Source organism: Phascolarctos cinereus, unplaced genomic scaffold, assembly GCF_003287225.1.
Source record: "Phascolarctos cinereus isolate Bilbo 61053 unplaced genomic scaffold, phaCin_HiC Scaffold_4;HRSCAF=312, whole genome shotgun sequence".
Lineage (NCBI taxonomy): Eukaryota > Metazoa > Chordata > Mammalia > Diprotodontia > Phascolarctidae > Phascolarctos > Phascolarctos cinereus.
The window spans coordinates 646,915,606-646,939,381 of record NW_027555847.1 but is presented as its reverse complement, the minus strand read 5'-3'; the positions used below and the strand labels follow the sequence as shown (position 1 = coordinate 646,939,381).

The 23,776-nt window shown below is 41.3% G+C and overlaps 1 protein-coding gene across 1 annotated transcript in view; it reads left to right on the top strand.

The window, feature by feature from the left end:
* LOC110214246 (maestro heat-like repeat family member 5) overlaps positions 1-23,776 on the top strand; it is a 124,779-nt gene that overhangs the window by 93,621 nt on the left and 7,382 nt on the right. Inside the window, exons 22-26 of the mRNA XM_020995072.2 lie at positions 2,041-2,155; positions 5,130-5,273; positions 6,161-6,337; positions 7,652-7,807; positions 12,723-12,845. Coding sequence (XP_020850731.1) covers positions 2,041-2,155; positions 5,130-5,273; positions 6,161-6,337; positions 7,652-7,807; positions 12,723-12,845 — 715 coding nt within the window. The remainder of the gene's footprint in view (positions 1-2,040; positions 2,156-5,129; positions 5,274-6,160; positions 6,338-7,651; positions 7,808-12,722; positions 12,846-23,776) is intronic.

Here is a 23,776-nt window from a genome sequence, read left to right as displayed (position 1 = left end):
TGACACTCAATTACATTAAGCTAGCATTTAGGTAGTATTTTAAGGTTTGCAAATAATGTCTCATTTTATCTTCACAGCAACCATAGGAAGGTAGGTACTGTCATTATCATTAGAGGTTGCCCAGGGTTACACAGCTAGAATGTCTGAGCCCAGATATGCACTCAGGTCTTCCTGACTTCAGGGCCAGTGTTTTATTCATTGCCCCACAAAACTGCCTCAATCTAACACCTGATTTGACCTTGTTTTGTACTTTTCACACACATACCCCTATAATGCCCTCTCCATCCTCTCAGCCTATTTGAATGCTGCACTTCTTTGGGGATCCCTTCAAATTCTACCCCCCCTCTAGGAAGTCTTCCATGAGTATTCCAGCTCCCAGAAATCTCCCCTCCTGAACTCCTTTTGTCCTTGTAATCATTATCACATAGGCCCTGCCTTGTAAGCTCCCAACAAGCTAGGGTCTCCCTCTAGATCTCCTGATGTTGGGCCTCCAAATGATTCTTTTTTTAAATAACCTATCTCTAAAGCCCTTTATAGACTGATTCTAAAAGTCTAAGTGGTTTAAGTCTTCCATGGACTCTTCTTGTCCAGCCTCATCCTTTGCAAACATTCACATGGAGGCATATGACACTCACATACATATGTATATACATGAAGACACATAGAATACACATGCATAACTCTTACTCATATAGAAATCTGATACATAATTTTCATAGCAATGACTCTATAAGACAGGTATATGCACATCTGATGATCTCCATCCTATGGATAACTCTAAAAACTCAAGTGACAGGCCCACAAAGCTAGTGAGCATCTAAGGTGACATTTGAACCCAGGTCTCCTGACTGCAAGTCTAGCCATTTTTACCTCACAGATCCTGCCCAGGGAATTCACCCAACGCTCTAGGGAGGGCCTTTCTTTAGAAAACCTTGACATCGCATGGATGCCAATGGAGCACAGAGGCCACTTATTAGTTACCACTTATTTTCCCTGCCTCACCCACCCACCTTACTTTCCAGTCTATAGTTTTCTGACATTTCCTCTGCATATTTCTTTTTTGGCAATTTATGCCACAGCCTACTCACACCTACCATGTGTCATCTTCACAACAGAATGATAATAATGATCACAAAAACAGCTCTGCCAACATCCTCCTGCAATGCCTCATCATGCCAAAAGAGTCAGCAATCCTGGCTTCTCCAAGGCAGTGCCAGTAGCCCAAGCTGTGGCTGGCCCTACTAACCTGGAAGAGATTTAGTGCAGGCCCTCCAATGGACTACGTGCATACAAAAGCCTCGTGAAGTGCTAAGGAACTGATCAGCAGAGAATGCAGATTTTGTTGTTGTTTTATGGCCACAGAAATACATCAAGATCACCTACCAAAGCATGGAGTGTTATGAAGTATATCATTTCATAGTTAGACTCTTGGAAAATATCATCTGGAATCATCAACTTGCCTCCCTGCCTCTCATTTACTCCTGGCTACCTGGCTTTGAATACCATCACTTAACTGATGGGCTATTCCTTCCAAAGGGTATCAATAATAATCTCTTAACTTCTGCATCCAATGGCTTTGTCTCAGTCTTTGTCCTAAAAATACTTGCATTTTTGTAGTGCCTTAAGGTTACCAAAACCCTTTCATCACAACAGCCCTATAAGATATAAAGAGCAAATACATTTAACCCCATTTTACAGGTGAGAAAACTGAGACCCAATGAGTCAAAGTGACTTCCCCAAGTACATATCATTGCTAGGGTTTGGGTGACCTGCCCAAGTACCATGGGTAGGGTTTGAGGGTTTAAATGACCTGCCCAGGATAATTAGTAAGTTTCATGGCCAGGGAGGGAAATTTTTAAGCAACTTGCCTGGGATACCTAGTGCCACAGTGACCAGAACCCAAGGCTTTTCTAACTGCAATGCACGCACTACTTGTACACATACCATACACAGAGAAACAAACACCCACTCACAAAACCAAATGTTGGTACAGGATAGCTTGGTTGTAAGTCTGTCTCATGCCCTCCTGTCCCATTGCAGGGCTATGGTGCATAATTCCTGCAGCCAAATCAAAGGACTCCTTTACCAGACCATCTCCAACGTGGAGGCCAAACTGGAACGTGACAAGAAGGTGGCCAGCCTCTTTTTCACAGAGGTAGGATACTTGCTGAGGGCAGGGAGAAGAACTCTGGGGATCTTCTTCAAGAATATTCCTTTTCCTATCCCATTATTAACCAGGAGAGAGAATCCCAAAATCCCAGAGGTAAAGTAGACCTCAAAGACCAGATCTAGTCCAATCCACATGTAAATAATATGTTTGGCAAGTGACTTGATAAGTCACCCTACCTCCGCCTGAGGGGAGCCCATTCATTCCATTTAAGGACAACCCTTAATAGTCATTTTTTCCCTTACAATGAGCCTAAGTCTTCCTCTCTGCAACCTTCATTCATTCTAGTTTTGCCCTTTAGATTCCAACACAACACTAATCCATCCCCCACAGGACAGCCCTTGAAATACTTGGAGGCATCTTTCATGCCCTTTTTGACCAAAAAAAAAAATCTAAAACATTCCCGGAGCATAAACCAAATGCTCTAGCTCCAGAAGCTTGGGAAAGGATAAGCCAATCTTCCGGCACAGAGGCAAAGCCTAATCCTCCTTGAGCACCCCTCATTGTCCCTTGAGACAACCCTTCTCCAAGTTCTACTTTCCCCATCTCTTCTAGAGCCTGTTTCGCTGCCCAGTCTAGGGCCCAATCGGCTAGGAACAAAGTCTTTTGCTACCCGAAGAAAGCAGCCTGTAGCTACGCCTCAAACTCCCTCCCCCGACCCAAGAAGCAGAGCTAGAACTTAAGGCAGACCACCAGGACTTCATCTGAGTAGGGCACTGCCACAGAGTGGAGAAATTATCCCCGGGGTAGTGGCCATAAGGAGCCACTGACAAATGACAGCGCTCCTCTGGGGGAAGAAAACAAGGACAGGACCTCTAGGGGGAGGCTCAGTGATGGAGGGGAGGCGATATAATTACAGAACCAGTAGCTGTATGAGTACAGTCAGTCAATCAGTTAACAAGCATTTATTAAGCACCTGTTATGCGCCAGGCAGTTTAATGGGGGAGGTAATATGACAACAACTATGTACAAACAGCCCACATACAGGATAAAAATGGAGAATTAAAAGGGAACAGGAAAGCCTTTATTTTTTGCAAAATGTAGTTTAATGTTAAGGAAAAAATGTATTAAACTCATTTTAAATGACTAAAAATCTCTAACATTTAACAAATAGAGAAAACCTGGCAAAATTATTTATGTAATGCTCTGAGATAGTTTAATATTAAGAGGTATAGGGAAAGCTTTTACCAAGAGCTCCCATGTAACAAAACTATTATAAGAAATAAAGTATGTATAACGTGATTACATGGATGAGTTTTAAAGGCACAGGACAATGTAATTCTTTTAGAGACACATGGAGTCAACATACAAAATTACATGAGTACTCCTGAAAAAGAAGGCAGGATTTTAGCTAAAAACAGAAAGAAGCCAGGAGAGGCAAGAGGCAGAGATAAGGAAGGAGAATATTCCAAGCACGTGCAACAGCCTAATGTGAGGGGAAGGGGCACAATAGGGAGGTGACATCAGGACCTTCAGTAAGGACATCCTGTGTCCCTTATCCAGGGGGCATTCTCTTTCCCCTCAAGTTTTGTTGTTCTTGGATTCTCAAACTTTGTTAAAGCCTAGAGTCCTGGGGCTGGGCAGGACTGGGTTAAATATACAAAAATCAAAGGAGGAAAGCAGAAAGACCCCAAGGAAAGAAAGGATAGTCATTTTGGGTTAACTGCACCCTAAAGTCAGATGAGGAAAAAAACAATGAAAAGCTTAACTAGTCCTTCTGAAAGAGTTAGACAATAATGAGAAGACAAATAGAGGGTAGGGGGAAAGCAGTGTGGTGTGGTGGAAAGAGAACACTTGATTTGAATTCATAAGATCTGGATTCCAATCACAGCTCTACCTGTGTGACCATGGGTAAATCACTTCATTTCTCTGGGTCTCAGTTTTTTTATTTTAGAGGTGACGGCTGCCCTGAGAAGGGAGGAGGAGGCCCTTGAGAATCCCAGAGGTAAAACTGAAATAAGATCATCGTATCAGTGTCCTAGAAGTGTCCATGGCTCCACATTGCCTATAGGATGAAGGCACTCCTGTCAGCTTCTCCATCTTAACCCCAGCAGTCTCCCATTAAACCTGCTTGCTCTGAATGCTCTGTCTCAGATCTTCAAAGCCAGAAAAGCCAATCTTTTTTTTTTCCAAAATGGGAAAACAATAATTCTGTCGCCAAATTGTTACATGACAAGTGACAAGTCCCTTTCCCATCAATGGACCTTCCGCTTCCTTCCCTATAGAATGAGAAGGTTGAATTAGCTATTCTCTTCCACCTTCCTTCCACCTCTGAAACACTCATTTTAATTTCTGACTCTATGCCCGTCTATCCCCTTGAGCCCCAGAAGTAGAGACCATACTATCCCCTGCCGCATCACTGTCTCTTATTTACCTAAGGGCTAGACTAGATAGGCAAAAGAAGGAAATAAACATTTATATAGCTCCTACTATGTGCCAGGCACTACACTAATTGCTTTATTCACTTGATCCTCAAACCAACCTTGTGAGGTAGGTGCTATTATTATCCCCATTTTACGGTTGAAGAAAGTGAGGCAAATAGAGGTTAAGCAACTTGCCCAGGGTCACACAGTGAGTAAATGTCTGAGGTACATTTTGAACTCAGGTCTTCCTGATTCTAGGTCCAGGGCTTATCCTTTGCTCTACAGCTGCCTCTAAGGTTCCTTCCATTCCTGACATTCCATAGTTTTCATTTCTGTCTCTGTGCCCTGTCTATCCCCTAATCCCTAGGAGTAGAGTCCATACTACCCTCTTGTCATATCATTATTTCTAGTTCTTCATCAGCCCAAGAGAGACCATGCCTTGAGATAAAAGCTCTAGAAAAATCAGCCCTGATCGCTCCTATGCCATCCTTATTCAAAGTATGCAGTACCATATCTACACACACCTTATTATCAGAGAAACATCCCCATGAGGGGAGAAAGGGGGACTGGGGATGACAGTGCCCCCTCCCCCACTTCAGTTTCTCAACAGCCCTGTGATACTGGAGGAACTACCTAAACAGGCCATATTGTCACACCTCCATCAAGGGCTGGCTGACCCCAATCCTTCCATCCGAGTGATAAGCCTGCAAGGCCTCAAGAATGTCATCTTTGACTCAGAGAAGGTAAAAAGGCTCAAGGAGGCCATTCATTGACTCAGTTATCCATTTACAATTCTCATATATTTATCCTTGAATGGGTACGTGGGTGGGTAAGAAGAGCCTGACCAGAGAGGAGTGAGTGTGATGGGGATTTATAGATGTGGTAGGGGGTAAGGGAAGATAGGAGTGAGCAAGGGGGGAGGAATAACAGCCTCATGGCTTTGAATGCTAGGCAGAATTTAGACTTGTTGAAGAAGACAAATGGGGAGCCATCTTCTGTTCTGAGCATAAGATCACAGTATTCAAGGTTCAAAGAGGAGAAAACTAAGGTCCAGAGAAACTAAGAAAACCAGAGAACAGCCTATTAGTCCAAATCCACAAGTTAGTCAATAACAGAACCAGGATTCTAACCTAAGTGTCCTGACCAAGTCTGGAAGAACACTTCAAATCCAGAGCCTTTCCCATGAACTCCCACTGGGGAATGACATGATGAAAGTGCTATTTGGTGAGATGAGTCTGGACAAAATTTTCCAAAATTCCCTGAGGAACAGGCAACCTCATAAGTGGGTTCCACATTCCTGAAGGGTCTCTTGGGAAAACTGAGTAATTATTTGTCAGAGGGGATTCCTGTTCCAAGGTCTCTTCTAGCCTGGAGGGTGTGTAATTCTGGATAGGAAGGGGCTAAAGTGCTGGTGACTACCAGAGGTGTCAAATTCAAATAGAAAGAGATCCCATATTGACTTAGAAAACCACACATTAATATGTTCTGTCTTGTATTGTATTTTTATTTATTTTATTCAACATTTCCCAATTACATTTTAATCTGGTTCTGATGACCCTTGGTAGTTTTGTGGGGTTGAGCCAGGCCTCCAATTTGACCCCTCTGCCTAGACTGTTTTTCTGTCCTCCAGGGTAACCTTCTCCGAGCCCAGCTGCCAGCCTTCCTGGAGGGTTTCTACCATGAAAACGAGCAGGTGGTCATCAGGGTAATGAGCACAGTGGCTGATGTCCTATACTGCCTGGGGCAGCAAGGGACTGGCCACCAGTGCCAAGAGATTGCCCTCAATCTTCGCAATTTCTTTGATGATGTGAGTGTGGCTGTGAATGCATGGCCCCTGGATATCTCCATGTGTGCATCTCCTTCTATGAGATTCCTGGGAGGGGTTCAAGCTGAGATCTTAGAGGGTCGGGAGCTCTAAGGCTGTGTCTATGCCTGGAGTGTACTCTTTTCTCACTTCTGTCCTTTCTCAGACCTTCTCATTTTACAGAAGGAAAAACTGAGGCCCAGAGAGGAGAAAAAGAAACCTACCAATGGTCACACAGCTAGCCAATGGCAGAGTCAGGAGTTTCTGACCCCAAATCTAGAGCTTCTTCCATCTCAACACTCAAGTTGGTATGGAGGAACGGAAAGAGCACTGGATATATTGGTTTGAATTTTGAGTCTATGACAATACCCTGTGTGACCTTAAGCAAGTCACTTCTCTCAGTTTCCCCATCTGTAAAATTTGTTTGGATTATATGATTCTAAGGTCCCTCCTTAGGGACCTATAAGTATATACATGTTCCTACAATCGAGAATCATATTATTTGCTGCCAATAGCCCCAAAGAGGGCACCACTGCCTCTCTCTTTGTCCGGAGTTGTCAAGAAGTGATAGATAAGATCAGTCAGAGCCAGAACCCAAGGTGATGGGCCCTAAAATTGATGTCCTATATGTTGGCTGTGGAGCTGAGTATATAGACAGGAAGGTAAGCAAGAGAGCCCTTCATGGAAGAGCAGGGCAGTTCTTGTAGGTTGTATGTTGTGAATGGGCAAGTATTGTATGCCAACTTGGCATCCTTTGGGAACCAGAGGCCTGAGAGCTATAGGATGATTCCCAGGTCACAATGTCAGGCACGGCTGTATCCTCACAGCACCCTCTGAGCCTTGCCCCCTTCTCAGGGTGCCTGGCTCAGAAAACACATGATCCTGACAACAGGATTACATATTGGAGGTAATTTGTTGAGAGACAAGGTGGGTACAAGTGTGCCATTGTGTGTAAGGAGGATTGTGTATATGTGAGATTTCCTATGTGTCTACTTGTGTGCATGTATGTGTGCATAGCAAGAACATATTTGAGAAAGAAAGAAATCCTCTCCTTCTAAAGTTTTTGCCTAAAAGAAGAGTAATAGACCCTGGTCTGAGGTAAAGACATAGATTGGGCCAACTGTTGCCAAGAATTCCTAGGGCCATATATCAAGGCTGAGAAACAGTGGTAAAATGCGGTAAAATGCTGCTTGAGGACAGGGACTGTTACAGCACCTAGCATACAGTAGGTACTTAATAAGTGCTTTTAGATTTATTCATTGATGATGGCTGGGGATGGGGTGGGGGTGGGGGCTTCTCTGGGCATGTCATCCTCAGGATCGAGATAAGGTCCGAGCATCAGCCATCTCCCTGTTTGCAGACCTAGTGATTTCCATGGAGGGAAAGGATTACTACACTCTGAAGCCCCAGGTGCACCAGAGCCTGATACCCCTTCTCATGCACCTGAAGGATGAGTGCCCAGCAGTTATAACGGTCAGTCAACCCAATGGTCAAGCAGAGAGGCTGACTGTCAGATAATCAGACAACCAGCCCATCAGTCATCATAACAAGTAGTCACAGAGACAGGCAGTCACTCAGGTAGTTGCTCAGGTCCAGTGGCAATCCAATAAGCATTCAGACAGACAGAAGGGTTAGAAGGCCAGTCGGTCAAGGGTCAGTCAAACACTGGAGTCAGCCAAGCCATCCTTCAAAGCTGTGTTGCCCTGTGGGAATAAGCCCATCTCTAGGGAAAGGGATTCTGCCTTTACCCTTAGTAAAAAGACATTGAATCTTTGCCCCTGGGGAGGTGGGAGGATGGGGGAGAAAAAAGAGGCAGATGGGGAGTATAGCAGAGGAGCTAGGGAAAGAGGAAGAAACAATTCTCCCTCTAACTCTGGCTAGGCAGGGGACAAAGACAACCAGGCAATGCACATTCACACTGGCTACCACCCTTCCCCCACATTAGACTGGTCTTATTTTCATTATAAATCCACTGACTGATTTTGTTTAGAACCACAGTCTTATTTCATTTTCATTCAATCCAATGCCCTATTTTCATGAAGCCAACTCAATTATTTTCATTTGGCCTAGTGCCCAGTTTTCATTAGGATAGATGCTTTATGAAATTCATCATTATTATATATTACTCCCCTTTAGACACACTACGATCCAGCCAAACTGGCCTTCTTGTTCCTCCCAAGGATAACTCATCTCCTATCTCCAAGCCTTTGCACAGGCTGTGTCCACACGTGGAGTACACTCTCTTCTCACTTCTGTCCTTGCTCAGACCTGGCTTCCTCCAGACAACACTGCATCCCTTTCTATCCCTTTCATTGTACTCACATCCCACTATAGAGGCTCAATGGTTTAGGAGGAGAAACTGGAATACTCCCCTTGCTCCTCACTGACATTTCCAGATTCTGTCTCTGCTGTCCTCAGTATCCTCAACTACTTTGGAATTCATGGTATCAAAATGTTTCAACCTATTCAAATCATGGTGACTATTGCCTACCAACCCCCAGGTCCTTCTCCCTCATATCTGAAAGAGTTTATTTGCCTGGCTCACTGTCTTTCTTTCCTCCCCTAGCTCTTTTTTTTTTTTTAAACAGGATTTCAACAGCCACAGTGATGCTCCTTCAATCTCTCTAATATACTATTTCCTTAAATCTCTCAACATACTCCTTTACTTCCTCTCAGCTATATATAGGCATGGTCACACTCTGGATCTCATCATTACTTATAAGTGCTCCACTTCCTTAATCAAAAATTCTAACATTCCTCTACCTGACCATAACCTGCCATCATCCTATCTCACCCCATGCCCCACCCTTCCTGAACCCATTCAGGTTCAAGGCTTCATCTTGACCTCCAATCCTTTTAGCCCTCTGTCTTTCAGACCATTACCCTTGCTCCACATTCTTATCCCCTCTTGACTCCTTCACCCCCTATCACAGCTCATTCCTTGTCAAATCTCAACCCAGATTACTGTCACCATTCATCTCTTCTGTTTCTACTCTCATTCAACTGTACATTCAGAGCTAGAGGAAGTCACACAGCCATGCAAACTGAGTACACTATAAATTCATGTTAGCCAACTTCAACTGGGTGCTCACTGGAGCAAAGCAGGTCCTTTATTCCTCCCTAATCAATTCCCTATCTTGCTCCCTCAAAAGCCATTCTAATCCTTTTGTCTCCTCAAGCTTTCCATAATTTCCTTTTCTCCCATTCTCTCAGATGAGAACCTCACCTCTTACTTTAATGGGAAAATTAAGACTATTTATCTCAAATTCCCTCTTCTCACCTTCTGTCAACAGTTAACAAGCATTCACGAAGTACCTACTCCGTGCCAAGTATTGTGCAAAGTGTTGGATCCCTTGTTATAATTTTCTACTTTCTACTCCTTTCCCATAGTCTCTGATAATGAGGCTTCCCCGGGGATCTTGGCCAAGGCTAACCCCTCTACATGGGCTCATGATCCATCCTCTCCCAGCTTCTCCAGCAAATTGTCCTCTCAATCTACTGCTCCTCCAAATTTCAACCCTGCCTCCTTTCTAGTTCTTCCCTGCTGCCTTCAAAAATACTCAATCCATCCCCTACCCTTAAGAAACCTTCACTAGACCTATCCCCTTAAATTTGTCATCTTATATTACTCTTCCTTTCTCAGCCAAACTCCTTGAAAAAGCTCTCTAGATATATTATCTAGTTCTCTCTCCTCTTACTCGTTTCGCAACCTTTTGCAATCTGGCTTCTAACCTCTTTACTCACCTGAAACTGCTCTCTCCAAACTACCAATGATCTCAATTGACAAATCTTCTCTCAGTCTTTATCCTATTTGACTTCTCTGCTGCATTTGACACTAAGTACTACCCTCCCCTCCTCAAAGCCTCTCATTGCTGGGACTTCATGCTACCTACTATTCTCACCTGGTTCTCCTCCCACCTGTCATTCATAAGATCCACCATCTAGCTAATTAAAAAAAATCAGCAAAATAAATTTCAGTTGCAAATTTATAACTATAAGCTTTAAAAGTATAAGCCATATGTAACTCAGAAAATACTGGTAATATTTTATAACAATAAGTTACACATTCCCAACTATAAGCATTCCCCCAAACTCTATTCTAGGTCCTCTTCTCCTCTTCTCTCCATGGATTTAATTATCATCTCTAAACTGATGAATCACCATTCTATACAATATATTCAGCCCTAGTCTCTCCCCTTCAGTCCCATATCATCATCTTTTAACCATTTCAAACTTCATGTCCTGGAGATATCTTATACTTAACATATTCAAAAGAGAACTCATTATCTTTCCCTTTAACCCCAATCCCACCGCCTTCCTAATTTTTCTATTTCTTTTGAAAGCACTACTATTTTTCTAGTGCCTCAGATTAATAACATTAAAGTCATCCCCAACTCCTCAGTTGTACTCACCCCACAGAGCCAATCATTTGCCAAATCTTGTCATTTCTCCCTCCTTATTATCCCTCCATTCACAGGGTGGCCTCAAATTATTGGAACAGCTTTATAATTGGTCTCCTAGCCTTGGTTCTCTCTTCACTCCAGTCTATCCTACAAACAGTAGCTAACAGAATGTTCAAGAGGTGATTTAACATTTCACTCCTTTACTCTTGAATGGCTCCCTATTTCCTCTAGGATTTTAGCTTTTAAAGCCCTTCACAACTTAGCATCAACCTATCTTTCCATCTTCATTACAAACAGCTCATCCTTCTGCACTCTACAATTCTGGGGTGTACAAGGCGTTCAAGAGTTTCTGGGGTGCTCAGGAAGGACTAGCGCCTCTGGTACGAGGGCTTGCCAAGCCCTTTTCAGGGATGCTCACACACCCTGAGTGTCTACCTGGCACCTAACTCTCACTCGTGGCTCCTGTAGCACGTGCAGTGGCCATACCCTGGTAAACCATCTTGGCAGACAAGCTAAACCAAGTTGAGGGTAACCAACGGCCTTCAAACCCCTCAGTTAGTTAGGGGGGTGTCTACCCCGAGCATGTGAAGACTTCCCCCCCCGCAGAATAGGCACATAAGAACAATTTGTTTCAACATCCATGAAGGCGGCTGAAGCAGGTGCTGTGCAGCCTTCGAGCTTGGCCAGACATCGAAGATTCCAAGGTCAACCACTGCATCCCAGACCTTTGCCAGTTCTCTTGACTTTTGGTGACCCTGGAAGACAAAGTGAGGCTGACAACTTTGTACAACTCTGCATCACTTAAATCCAATTCACACATGAGTCAAGACATCACCCTGTGATGTTACTGGTCCTTCTTCGAAAACAAAGGACAAACAACAGTTCTGCTAACCTGGCCTTCTCTCTGATCCTCACACAGGCAACTCCATCTTCTGTCTCTGCCTTTGCATTGGCCATCCCTCAGCCTGGAATATACTTTCTCCTCGCCTCTGCCTCCCAGAATCTCTCTCTTCCTCCAAGATCCAGCTCAATCACCACCTTCTCTAAATGAAGTCTTCTCAGATCCCATCACCTGCTAGTTCCCTTTCTCTCTCCAACTACCTTATATTTATCTATATTCTGTTGGTATTTATTCTGTGTACACTTACATATGCATTGCTCGTTTCCCCATTCAAATGTAAGCTTCTCATGAGAAGAGACTGATTCATTCTTTATATTTGTATTCTATTACTTAGCTTAGTACCTAGTACACAGCAGGCACTTAATAAATGCTTATTGATTGATAGAATCCTTAATTTCCTTCAAAACTTAGCTAAAGTGCAACCATCTTCTCTACATGAGGCTATTCCTAATACTCCACCCCCCAACGAAGATGTTAGTACCACCTTTCAACAAAAAATTATCTTGTATTAATTTTTATATATTTTATACCTATATCTACACCTTGCTTCCCCCAATAGCATATAAGCACTTTGAGAGCTGTTTCATTTTTGTCTTTATATGCTTAGCTGCTATACAATGGATGGTACTATAAGGCTCTTAATAAATGTTTGTTGATTGATTCAGATCCCTGCCTGAGGCAGAGTGGTACAGGACAATGAGACCTGTCTTTAAATCCTGGCTTCAATATTTACTAGTTGTGTTACCCTAAGCAAATTACTTAATCTCTCAGAACTTCAGTCTCCACTGTGTCAAGAGGACACAACAATATAAGACTTACAATCACTCATGCTAGTATTTCTTGCCTTTGAGGCTGCTATAAGGAAAGTACTTCATAAATCTGTAGCTTGGAAGACATCATGATTATTATAATTTCATCTGATGGGCCCTGGGTCAATGGCTCTCTATTCACAACTAGACATGATGACTTTCCTCAAGGTCATTCCAGCTCTTGAAGGCCAGCTTTCTTCATGCAGGGGAGGAGGAGGGAGATCCTGGGGGGCTAAGGAGGAGGAAGACCCACCAGCTCTATCTCTACCTTGCAGAAAAGCAAGTTCACTTTCTACCGTTGTGCTGTGTTCTTGAACTGGAAGCTCCGCCACACACTGTTCTGTACACTGGCCTGGGAGGAAGGCCTCAGTGCCCGCCACTTTCTCTTTTCCTGTCTGGTGAGTAAGTCAGGGCTGAGGTGGGAGGAAGAGAAAAAAATGTTTTTAATGATTTAGTTTCTATTTGGTACTGGCTAAAAAGGAGTCAATCAGTGAAAGAGAACTGGTATATAACAGACAAAATCAAATACAGTAGCATCATGTTTGTTAAACCCAAAGACCCCAGTTACTGGGGCAAAGACTCAGTATCTGACCAAAAATATCTGGGAAAACTGGAAAGCAGTCTGGCAGAAATTAGATCAAGAAATCATTACATATATACATATATATTATTCATATATGTGTGTACACATATTTATGTACATATATGTATATGTAGTAATATGTGTGTATACATATACATATATACATATATATATATAGAGAGAGAGAGAGGTATGTGTGTGTGTGTGTGTGTGTATAGTTCCAAATGGATACATGACTTAGATATAAAAGGTCATATCACAAACCAAATAGAGGAGGAAGAAAGGAAACATCTAATACAACTTTGGATAGGGGAAGAGCATATAACTAAACAAGGGAAGAAGATCACAGAAAATAAAACAGATAATTTTGATTATACAAAACTAAAAAAGTTTTACACAAAGGTAATGTAGTTCAAACTAGAAGACAAGCAGTTTACTGGGTGGAGGGGGAGGAGATCTTTGAAGCTCATTTCTTCAATAAAAGTCTGATATCCAAGATACATAAGGAACCGACTCAATTATATAAGAATAAGAGACATTGTCTGAGAGGTAAATACAATAAAAAGAAATAAAACATGCAGTCCTCAAGGGAGGAAATCTAAGCTATTAGCATAAAAAATAATGTAAGAAAATCACTAATAATGAAATAATAAAGTAATTTAAAATAACTGAAGTGACACCTCAGATTGGCTAATATGACAAAAAATTAAAAAAGAAAAAAAAAGACCATTGTTGGAGAGACTGTAGGAAAACAGGCATATTAATACATTTTTGGTGAAGTTGTGAAATTGGTCCAGCCATTCTGGAAAGCAATTTAGAACTACATGCAAAGAATCACTAAACATTCCCTTTTACCCAGTGATACTGCTACTATACATATAACCAAAAAGAAGTCAAAGAAAAAGAAAAAAGAGACTCACATGAACAAAAATATTTATAGTAGTTCTTTTTTGTTGTAGTACATTAACTAGAAACAAAAGATATGCTCATCAACTGAGGAATAATTGAGCAAATTATGGTATATGAATATAATGGAATATTATTGCACCATAAGAAATGACAAAAGGGACAGTTCCTAAACCTGCAAAGACTTTTATAAACTGATGAGCAGAACCTAGAGAACAATTTATATGATAATATTGTAAAGAAAAACAATTAAAAAAAATTAAAGTGGTAACCAATTCCCCCAGGTGGTAGCTAAGTGACTCAATAGATAGAGAGCTGGGCCTGGAGTCAGGAAGACTCATCTTCCTGAGTTCAAATCTAGTCTCAGATACTTACTAGCTATGTGACCCTAGGCAAGTCACTTAACCCTGTTTGCCTCAGTTTCCCCATCTATAAAGTGATCTGGAGAAGGAAATGGCAAACCACTCTGGTATCTTTGCCAAGAAAACCCCACATGGGGTCACAAAGAATTGGGCATGACTGTATAGCAACCAAAACAGTCACCCTGAGGTGGGAAAATTCAGCCTGACCAGTATCGCTGAGACTGAGAAAGACAGTGTTCGTGACTGGAAGATAGCTAGGGAAGAGGACATCTTAATCAAAAGGAAGAGAACAACTAAATGGGTAGATGGAGTCATAACATATAGGTGATAATAAATCAATAGGGTCTATGTGTAGACATCTTATGCCTAAGTGTCTAGAAACCCTTATGAGCTACTAGGTGGTGCAGTGGATAGAGTACAAGGCCTGGAGTCAGGAAGACCTGAGTTCAAATCTGGCCTCAGACACTTACTAGCTTGTGACCCTGGGCAAGTCACAGAACCCTCTTTGCCTCAGTTTCCTCATCTATAAAGTGATCTGGAGAAGGAAATGGCAAACCACTCTGGTATCTTTGCCAAGAAAACCCCAAATGGTCACAAAGAGTCTGAAACGACTGAAATGACTGAAATGACTGAACGCCAAAAATCATAACTCCAGAGGACCAGAGATAAAATATGTTCCTCACCTCCTGACAGGAGGTGCAGAAAGAAACATTGATCATCTGACGCCCAAATATCAAGACAAAGAGAAATAGGAAAGAATAATAAAATGGGCAAAAGATGCTGGGGGGAAGGGAATGGAGAAGCAGGAGGAAGGAAACAGTTCAGAAAGGAGAGAAGATTTTTGACCTGGAGATCTCGGAAGGCTTCAGGGAGGGGCACCATTTGAGCAGGCCACTCTAGAAAGGGGAGAACATCAACAAAGATATTAAGGGAGAGTGTTGGGACTAGCATGAGTAACGTGAGAAGCTAGAAAGCATGGAACAGCTGAGTTTAACAGCTCAGACTGACCAGAGTGTAAGATATGTAGAGGGGAACAAAAGGAACACTGTATAGGACAAAGAGCGTTGTATGGCAAGAAGTCGGGAGTCCTGGGTTTCATTTCTATCTCTGCCACTAACTTTCACTTTGACTGTGAACAAGTGCCTTCTCTCTGGGCCTCAGTTTTTCCATTGAAAAACAAGTTTTACTGATGTGTTTTGTTTTTATATCTCATTTCTAGATCACCTCCGTTCCTCAAGAGGTGTATCAGTAAAACTAATGCTATAATGACCTCATCTGAAAGTGCACGTGAAGTTCCATAGCTGTAGCACTTCATTTTTAATATTTTTATTAACAAATCTATTTTCTCTCCTTCTTGCCCCTGCCCCATTGGGGGGAGAAAAAAGAAAAAACAATTTCCTTGTAACAAGTATGCATAGTTACTCAAAACAAATTATCTCATTGACTATACACAAATATTTATGTCTATGTCATATATATATATATATATATATATGCATGTATCCTATATACGTGAGATGTTTATGTATGTATATGTATGTATATACGTGGGTATGTGTATATATATACACATACACCTATATGTGTGTATGTGTATGTGTATATATATATATATATATATATATGTGTGTGTGTGTGTGTGTGTATATATATATATATATACACACAAATTCTGTACCCTAAATCTTTTACCTATACTCTATCTCAGGAGGTGGATAGTATATTTCATCGGCAGTCTTCTGGGATCATGGATCATGGATCATTGTATTGCTCACAGTTCTTACAATTTTTAATTGATCTTTTATTGTTGTCTATATTGTTCTCCTGGTTCTGCTCATTTCATTCTTCATTAGTTTATAAGTCTTCAACATTGTTCATTTTTATAATACTGATGTTGTAACAAATTATTCTTCCAGTTCTACTTTCTTCAGTCTGCATCACTTCATTTAAGTCTTACCATGTCTCTCTGAAGTCATCTACTTCCTCATGCATTCCGTCACATTCACACACCATACACAACTTATTCAATCATTCCTCAATTGATAAACATCCCTTTAGTTTCCTTTTTTTGCCACCACAAAGAGTTAGTTTCTGTAAATGGATGGATGGATGGATGGATGGATGGATGGATGGATGGATGGATGGACAGATAGATGGATGGATGGAATCCATCCCGTCTAGCTGTCATATGCTGTCAACATATTTTATGTTCTAAAGTCCTTTCCAACTATAATAGTCTAGAATTCTCTGACTTTATACCTAGACCCCATTAATACAAATAATTAATCTCCTGAAGTAGTCACATCTATCTGAATTTGCATTATTTGAAATTATAGAAAATATGGTCACTGATTCCAGCCCAATGGAAATATGCAATATGAATTTGAACACTGCCACCACTGGGGGAGAGTTCATTATTTGCACCAATAGCAGCCTGGCTGTATTATTAAGTGGAAAAGATAGACTGAGACCAGATTGATGGAACTAGAACAGATGGCTTCTCAGGTTCCTTCCACCTCTTGATAGTTTCAGTTCTAAGGTTCCTTCCTACTCTACCATTCGATATGATATGATCTGAGGTCCTTTCCAACTGTAATAATCTAGACCCAGGGTCTATTTCAAATAGAAATGGTCTCTAAACCATACATAAGGCTCTCTGCCTGCATACTGACTTTAAAAACCAAACATTAACACCATCTATGTTCTATTGTATTTTATTTATTTTGTTAATATTTCCCAATTACATTTTAATCTTGTTCAGCCACTCTTGGGGGTGCTGTAACCAGAATGAGGCTGTACATTTGATACCTCTGGTCTAGGATTCTATGACTATTATTAAGTAGAAAAGGCAGACTGGGGCCAGATCACAGAAAGAAAGACTCTTGATTCCATTTAATTCAACAAAAGCTACTTGCTAAGCCCTGGCACATCACTCTATATTGTAAGAGACTATTTCCAAGATGACGTAGTTTAGTACTGTCTCAGTTTAGGTACTTAAATACTGGAAAAGCAATGGAAAGAGCATTTGACCAGGACTTAGAAATCTGAATTCAAATTCTGTCAATGCCAATCACTGACAGTATGACCTTGGGTGAGTCCCTTCCCCTCTCCAAGTCTCAGTCCCATCCTCTGTTAATTAGGAGGAGGGTGATCTCCTGGAAGCTCCCTTCCAGCTTTGACAGTCTCTGAATCTGTAAATCTACCACCGTCTTTATTTACCCAGCCTGTCTTTCACACCCACACCTGCATTCTCAACATCTTTTTTAAAAAAATAGTAAGTTGTAGAGCAAATGTTTCCATGTTCTCAATTCACACCCACGTTCCTTCTCAAAATTTTCCACTCAAAAGAAGCAGCAATTCGGGGTTTCTTTTTATCCTGAACCAATTTAAAATGAAGGTAACTCGGAATGCACTGAATCTTTGTTTCTCTGAGAGTTTCTAATTGCAAACAGGAAGGTTTCCCATCACTCAAGCAATGGTAACAGTGAACTCTGCCAAGGCTCCAGTGTTTCAAAGACTTGTGCCTGTACACAGGAAAACCTTAGGGCCTCATGTTCATAACGAGGGCTCCACTAGCCAAGCCTCCAAGTCAGTTCACTTGAATTTTAGCTTCAGATCTTTAGAATAGCAAGTGAACTTGGAGTAAAAGAGGAAAAAAGGTCTTGCACTGAATCAGGACTAGGAAACTAGAGTGGAAGTACCAGCTCTACTATCAGCTGGTGGGTGACCTTAGTTGGATAAGTTATCTCCTTTCCAGGCCTCAGTTTTCTCATCTGTAAAATGAGAGGATTGGACTAGGACAGCTTCTTAACCTTTTTTATATCATGATCCCTTCTCCATACACATCCTCCCAGCCCTTTGGCAGTCTGGTAAGAACTATGGACTATTTCTTGGGATAATATTTTTAAATGAATAAAATAAATTACATAGGGTTACAAAGAAAACCAATTATATTGAAATACAGTTATCAAAATATTTTTCCAAAAAGAGTTCACAAGACCCTATGTTAAGAACCCCTGAACTAGATACTCTCTGAGGATGTGAGTCTCACTAATAAGAAGGAGGTGGTTTTTCCAGGGTGGAAATTATGAGAACTTTAAGGAGAAGCAACTGCTCTATACCAAGAGGAACAACTAGGTGACAAAAGTGGTTAGAACACTGGCCCTGGAGTCAGGAAGACCTGAGTTCAAATCAAGCCTCAAAAACTAGATAAGTGACTCTGGGCAAATCACTTAACCTCCTTCTGCCTCAGTTTCCTCATCTGTAAAATGTGAATAAAAGTAGCACTGGGGTGATTGTGAGGGTCCAATGGGACAATATTTGTAAAGTGTTTTGCTAACCTCAAAGTGCTACATAAATATATGGATGCCAGTTATCATCATCACCATCATCATTATCACCATCACCATTCTAGATTTTATAATACAGTAGAGAAGAGCCAGGCATAGTCTGACATGCACTTTAGATTTTGGAAAAGCAGACTTAAAGGGGAAAACAGATTTCAGGGGAAGGATGGATGGAATGCTATGAATTAAGATTCCACAAAGGAGGGGTGGAAGATGCTCGAGAAATAAAGACTGAAGATACAATGAGAAACAATTCCAACGAGAAGGTAAAAACACAAGCTGGAGAGATTGATATGAACACGGCACAAACTCAATGATCAACTTAATTTTTTTTAAAGATATGTATGGACAATGGAAGCAAAGGCAGCACAAAGGATCATTCTAAGAGCATGGCATAGTCCTGTGAGAATAATGGCAGGAGGGCTAAAATTCACTTTGAATGGAGGACGGCAAGAAAAGCCAAGGAAGTACAAAAGGGGAAGAAGGAATACCATCCCTTCTCAAGGTGAATGGAACAATGATAACACAATGAGAAAAGACAGGGCTGCTCAATTCTTCTCTTGCTTCCATTTCCTCAGAAAACTTTGGCATTGAAAATGAACTAAAAGTGGCTAATAGAGAGTTGTTACAAAGATAGGGGAGGAGATGGCAAAAAAACACCCAACTTCCCTTAACAAATTCAACCCTCCCGAACTAGGGAAAAAAAAAAAACAGAAAAACCTGAGTACTGAAAAAACTGGTAAATGGAATTACAGAGCTACCCTCAGTGATACTTGAAAGATTCTAGAGAATAGGAGAGGTACCACGGACCTGGAGAATGGCAAATGTCTCCATTTTTTAAGGGGTAGGTGGTAAGGAAAAATAGAATTGGAAAACTGTCAAGCCAACGGGTTTGGCATCAATTCCTAGAAAAATTCTAGAATGAATCATTAAAGAGATATTTAGTGGACATCTAGAAAAGAAAACAGTGATTTCAAAGAGTTGAATATGACTTCATTAAGAAGAGGTCCTACCAGACCAACCAGATCAAACATTTTAAAACTAAGTCAATGTGCAGTTGGCAGGGATCCTTATCAAAGGTTTGGTGGCCTCTGGTTCCATTTGAGTTCAATACCATTGACTTACATCACGTACCACAATAAGTTAAACATGGTTGTATGAATTTGAATTTTAAAAGTCACATCATAAAAATAAAAAAACAGAAAATAATGAGAAAGTAGTACCTTTCAGAACTATGGCTGAGGAGAGAATTCTTTTTTTTAAGAAGTAGTGAGGGGGGCAGAGCCAAGATGGCAGAGTGAAAGCAACAACTTGCTTGAGCTCTCCCCCAAACCCCTCCAAATACCTATAAAAAATGGCTCTAAACAAATTCTAAGGCAGCAGAACCCACAAAAACACAGAGTGAAACAAATTTCCAGCCCAAGACAAGCTGGATGATTGATCAGAAAGGTATATTGTGCTGGGCTGGGAGCTCAGCGCAGTGTGGGCGCGCAGGCTGCGGGGAATCTGGAGCAGGCCTCAGAGGACTGAATCTCAGGCAGCTATGGCGGTTTCCAGACTCCTCAATCCAGGAACGCCAAAGACAACTTAGAAGGTCAGTGGGAAAAATCTGTTTCTGCGGTGCTGAGAGAGGAAGGCGGGGTCTCAACTCCAGTTCCCCAAGAATGCAGCCCTGGGGTGGGCAGCTGCTTCCTGAGCTTCAGCCCGCAGACTGAGGGGGAATTGAGTGGCTGATGAGAGGGGGATTTCAGGGATCTCTCTGCTGGTGCTGAGGCAGGAATCTCTTGCTTTGCCCGCGCTTAGCTCTAGGTCACAATTCTGGACGGTGGTCCTGGGGTGAGGAGGAGCACTGGCATGGTGGAACTTCTAGTGGCTGTGGACAGGAAACCTTCTTCACAGTTCCAGGACAGAAAGCAGTAGTTGTGGTCACTAACAGACCACAGCACAGGCCAGGAAAAGAGTAAACACCTCATCCCTTATCATATCACCTTGGAAGAACTGAAAATTTACAGGGCCCTACAAGTATCTCTGAAAACAGCTATATATACCCCTGAAGCTTGGGACAGTACATTCTCCACATTGGAAGCAGACTCTTGCCTTAACAAAGAGTTTAAAACTCAAGGAATTGGCCAGGATCATGAGCAAGAAGCACAAAAAGAGTCAGACTATATTATCTTACTTTGGTGAAAAAGAAGATCAAAATATACAACCAGAAGAAGACAACAAAGTCAGAGCTCCTACATCCAAAGCCTCCAAGAAAAATAAATCAGTCCCAGGCCTTGGAAGAGCTCAAAAGGGATTTTGAGAAGCAAGTAGAAGTAGAGGAAAAACTGGGAAGAGAAATGAGAGTGATGCAAGAAAATCATGAAAAACAAGTCAACAGCTTGCTAAAGGAGACCCAAAAAAATACTGAAGAAAATAACACCTTAAAAAATAGCCTAACCCAAATGGCAAAAGAGGTCCAAAAAGCCAATGAGGAGAAAATGCCCTAAAAAGAAAAATTGGCCAAATGGAAAAGGAAGTCCAAAAGATTACTGAAGAAAATACTTCCTTAAAAATTAGAATAGAGCAATTAAGAGCTAGTGACTTTATGAGAAATCAAGACACTGTAAAACAAATCCAAAAGAATGAAAAAATAGAAGACAATGTGAAATATCTCATTGGAAAAACAACTGACCTGGAAAATAGATCCAGGAGAGAGAATTTAAAAATTATTGGACTATCTGAAAGCCATGATCAAAAAGAGCCTAGACATCATCTTTCAAGAAATTATCAAGGAAAACTGCCCTGATATAGTAGAACCAGAGGGCAAAATAGAAATTGAAAGAATCCACCTCTCCTGAAAGAGATCCCCAAAGGAAAACTCCTAGGAATATTGTAGCCAAATTCCAGAGTTCCCAGGTCAAGGAGAAAATATTACAAGCTGCCAGAAAGAAACAATTCAAGTACTGTGGAAACACAATCAGGATAACACAAGATTTAGCAGCTTCTACATTAAAGGACTGCAGGGCATGGAATATAATATTCCGAGGGCAAAGGAGATAGGATTACAACCAAGAATCAGCATTACTTCAGGGGGAAAAATGGTCATTCAGTGAAATAGAGGACTTTCAAGCATTCTTGATGAAAAGACCAGAGCTGAATAGAAAATTTGACTTTCAAATACAAGACTCAAGTGGAACATGAAGAGGTAAACAGGAAAGAGAAATCATAAGAGACTTATTAAGGTTGAACTGTTTACATTCCTGCATGGAAAGATGATATTTATAACTCATGAGACCTTTGTCAGTATTAGGGTAGTTGGAGGAAATTATATGTATGTATAGGTAGGTAGGTAGATAGATAGATAGATAGATAGATAGATAGATAGATAGATAGATAGATAGATAGAGGGTACAGGGTGAGTTGAAGATTAAGGGGCATATCTGGAGAATAAAATTAAGGGATGAGAGAGGATTATACTCAGAGAAGAAGAAAGGGAGAGGTAGAATGGGGTAAATTATCTCACAAAAAAAAACAGAAAGGAAAATGCTCTTACAGTGGAGGGGAAATGGGGGAAGGTGAGAGGGAATGAGTGAATCTTATTCTCATAGGATTTGGCTTACGGAGGGAATAACATACACATTCAGTTGGGTAAGGAAATCTGTCTTACCCTATGGAAAATAGAGGGAGAAGGGGACAAGAGAGCAGGGGGATGATAGAAAGGAGGGCAGATTGGGAAAGGGGGTAATCAGAAGCAAATACTTCTGAGGAGAGACAGAGTCAAAAGAAAGAACAGAGTAAATGGGAGGGCAGGATAGGATTAAGGGAAACAGAGTTAGTCTTTCACAACATGTCTACTATGGAAGTGTTTTGCATAACTGCACATGTATAACCTATATTGAGTTGCTTGCCTTTTCAATGAGGGTGGTGGGGAGGGAAGAAGGGAGAAGAAATTGAAACCTAAAGTTTTAAAAACATATGTTTAAAAAAAAAATTTCACATGCTACTGGGAAATAAGAAATACAGGAAATGGGGTACAGAAGTCTGTTCTGCCCTACAGGAAAATAGAAGGGGAAGGGGATAAGAGAAGGGGGAAGAGATAGAAGAGAGGACAGACTAAGGGAAGGGATATTCAGAATGCCTGCCATCTTGGGATGGGGGAGGGGTGAGATGGGGTGAAAATTTGGAACTCAAAATCTTGTGGAAGTATTAAAAACTGAAAATAAATTTATATCAAAAAAAAAAAGTAGTGAGGGGGAGAAAATGATCATAAATACTTTCAACTACAGGGCAGCTACATGGGTTAGTGGATGGAGTCCCCGGGCCTGGAGTCAGGAAGACCTGAGTTCAAATTTGGCCTCAGACACTTAATTAGTTGTGTGACCCTGGGTAAGTCACTTAAACTCATTTGCCTCAGTTTTCCTCATCTGGAAAATGAGCTGGGGTCAGGAAGAGTCAGACATGATTGAAATGACTAAATAACAGCAGCTTTTAACTACATAAAATTAAAAGGCTTTTGCATAAATAAAATTAACAAAGGCAGGATTAAAAGAGAAATAGTAGAGTAGGAAAAACATATGTATCAAATATCAACAACAAAAGTCTGACATCCAAGATACAGTGACTTCATTCAAATATAGAATCCCAAGAGAAGCTATTCTCCAGTAGATAGGTAGTCAAAGGACAGAAACAGTTTCCAAAAGAAGAATTGGAAACTTTAAATGGTATTTTGAAAATATACTTCAAATCAGTAATAGTAAAATAAATGCAAATGAAAACAATACCTCCCACCCTGAAAATTGGCGCACGTGCATGCACGCGAACACACACACACACACACACAAACACACACACACACACACAAATTATTCCAAATTGGAACAATCAATGGACTAAGTAGAGTTGTCATTTTGGAATTATGCAAGACAAGTTGTCAATTGTCAATATTAGGGGTGGGGAACCTGTGGTCTTGAAAGGGCCATGGCCCAGCCCTCTAGGTCCTCAGGTAAGGCCCTTTGACTGAATCCAGACTTTAGGGAACAAATGGATTGGTTTGGAATCAGTCAAAGGGCCGCACTTCAGGACCTAGAGGGCCATATGTAGCCTTGAGGCCACAGGTTCCCACCCCTGGTCAATACCATTTGACCCAG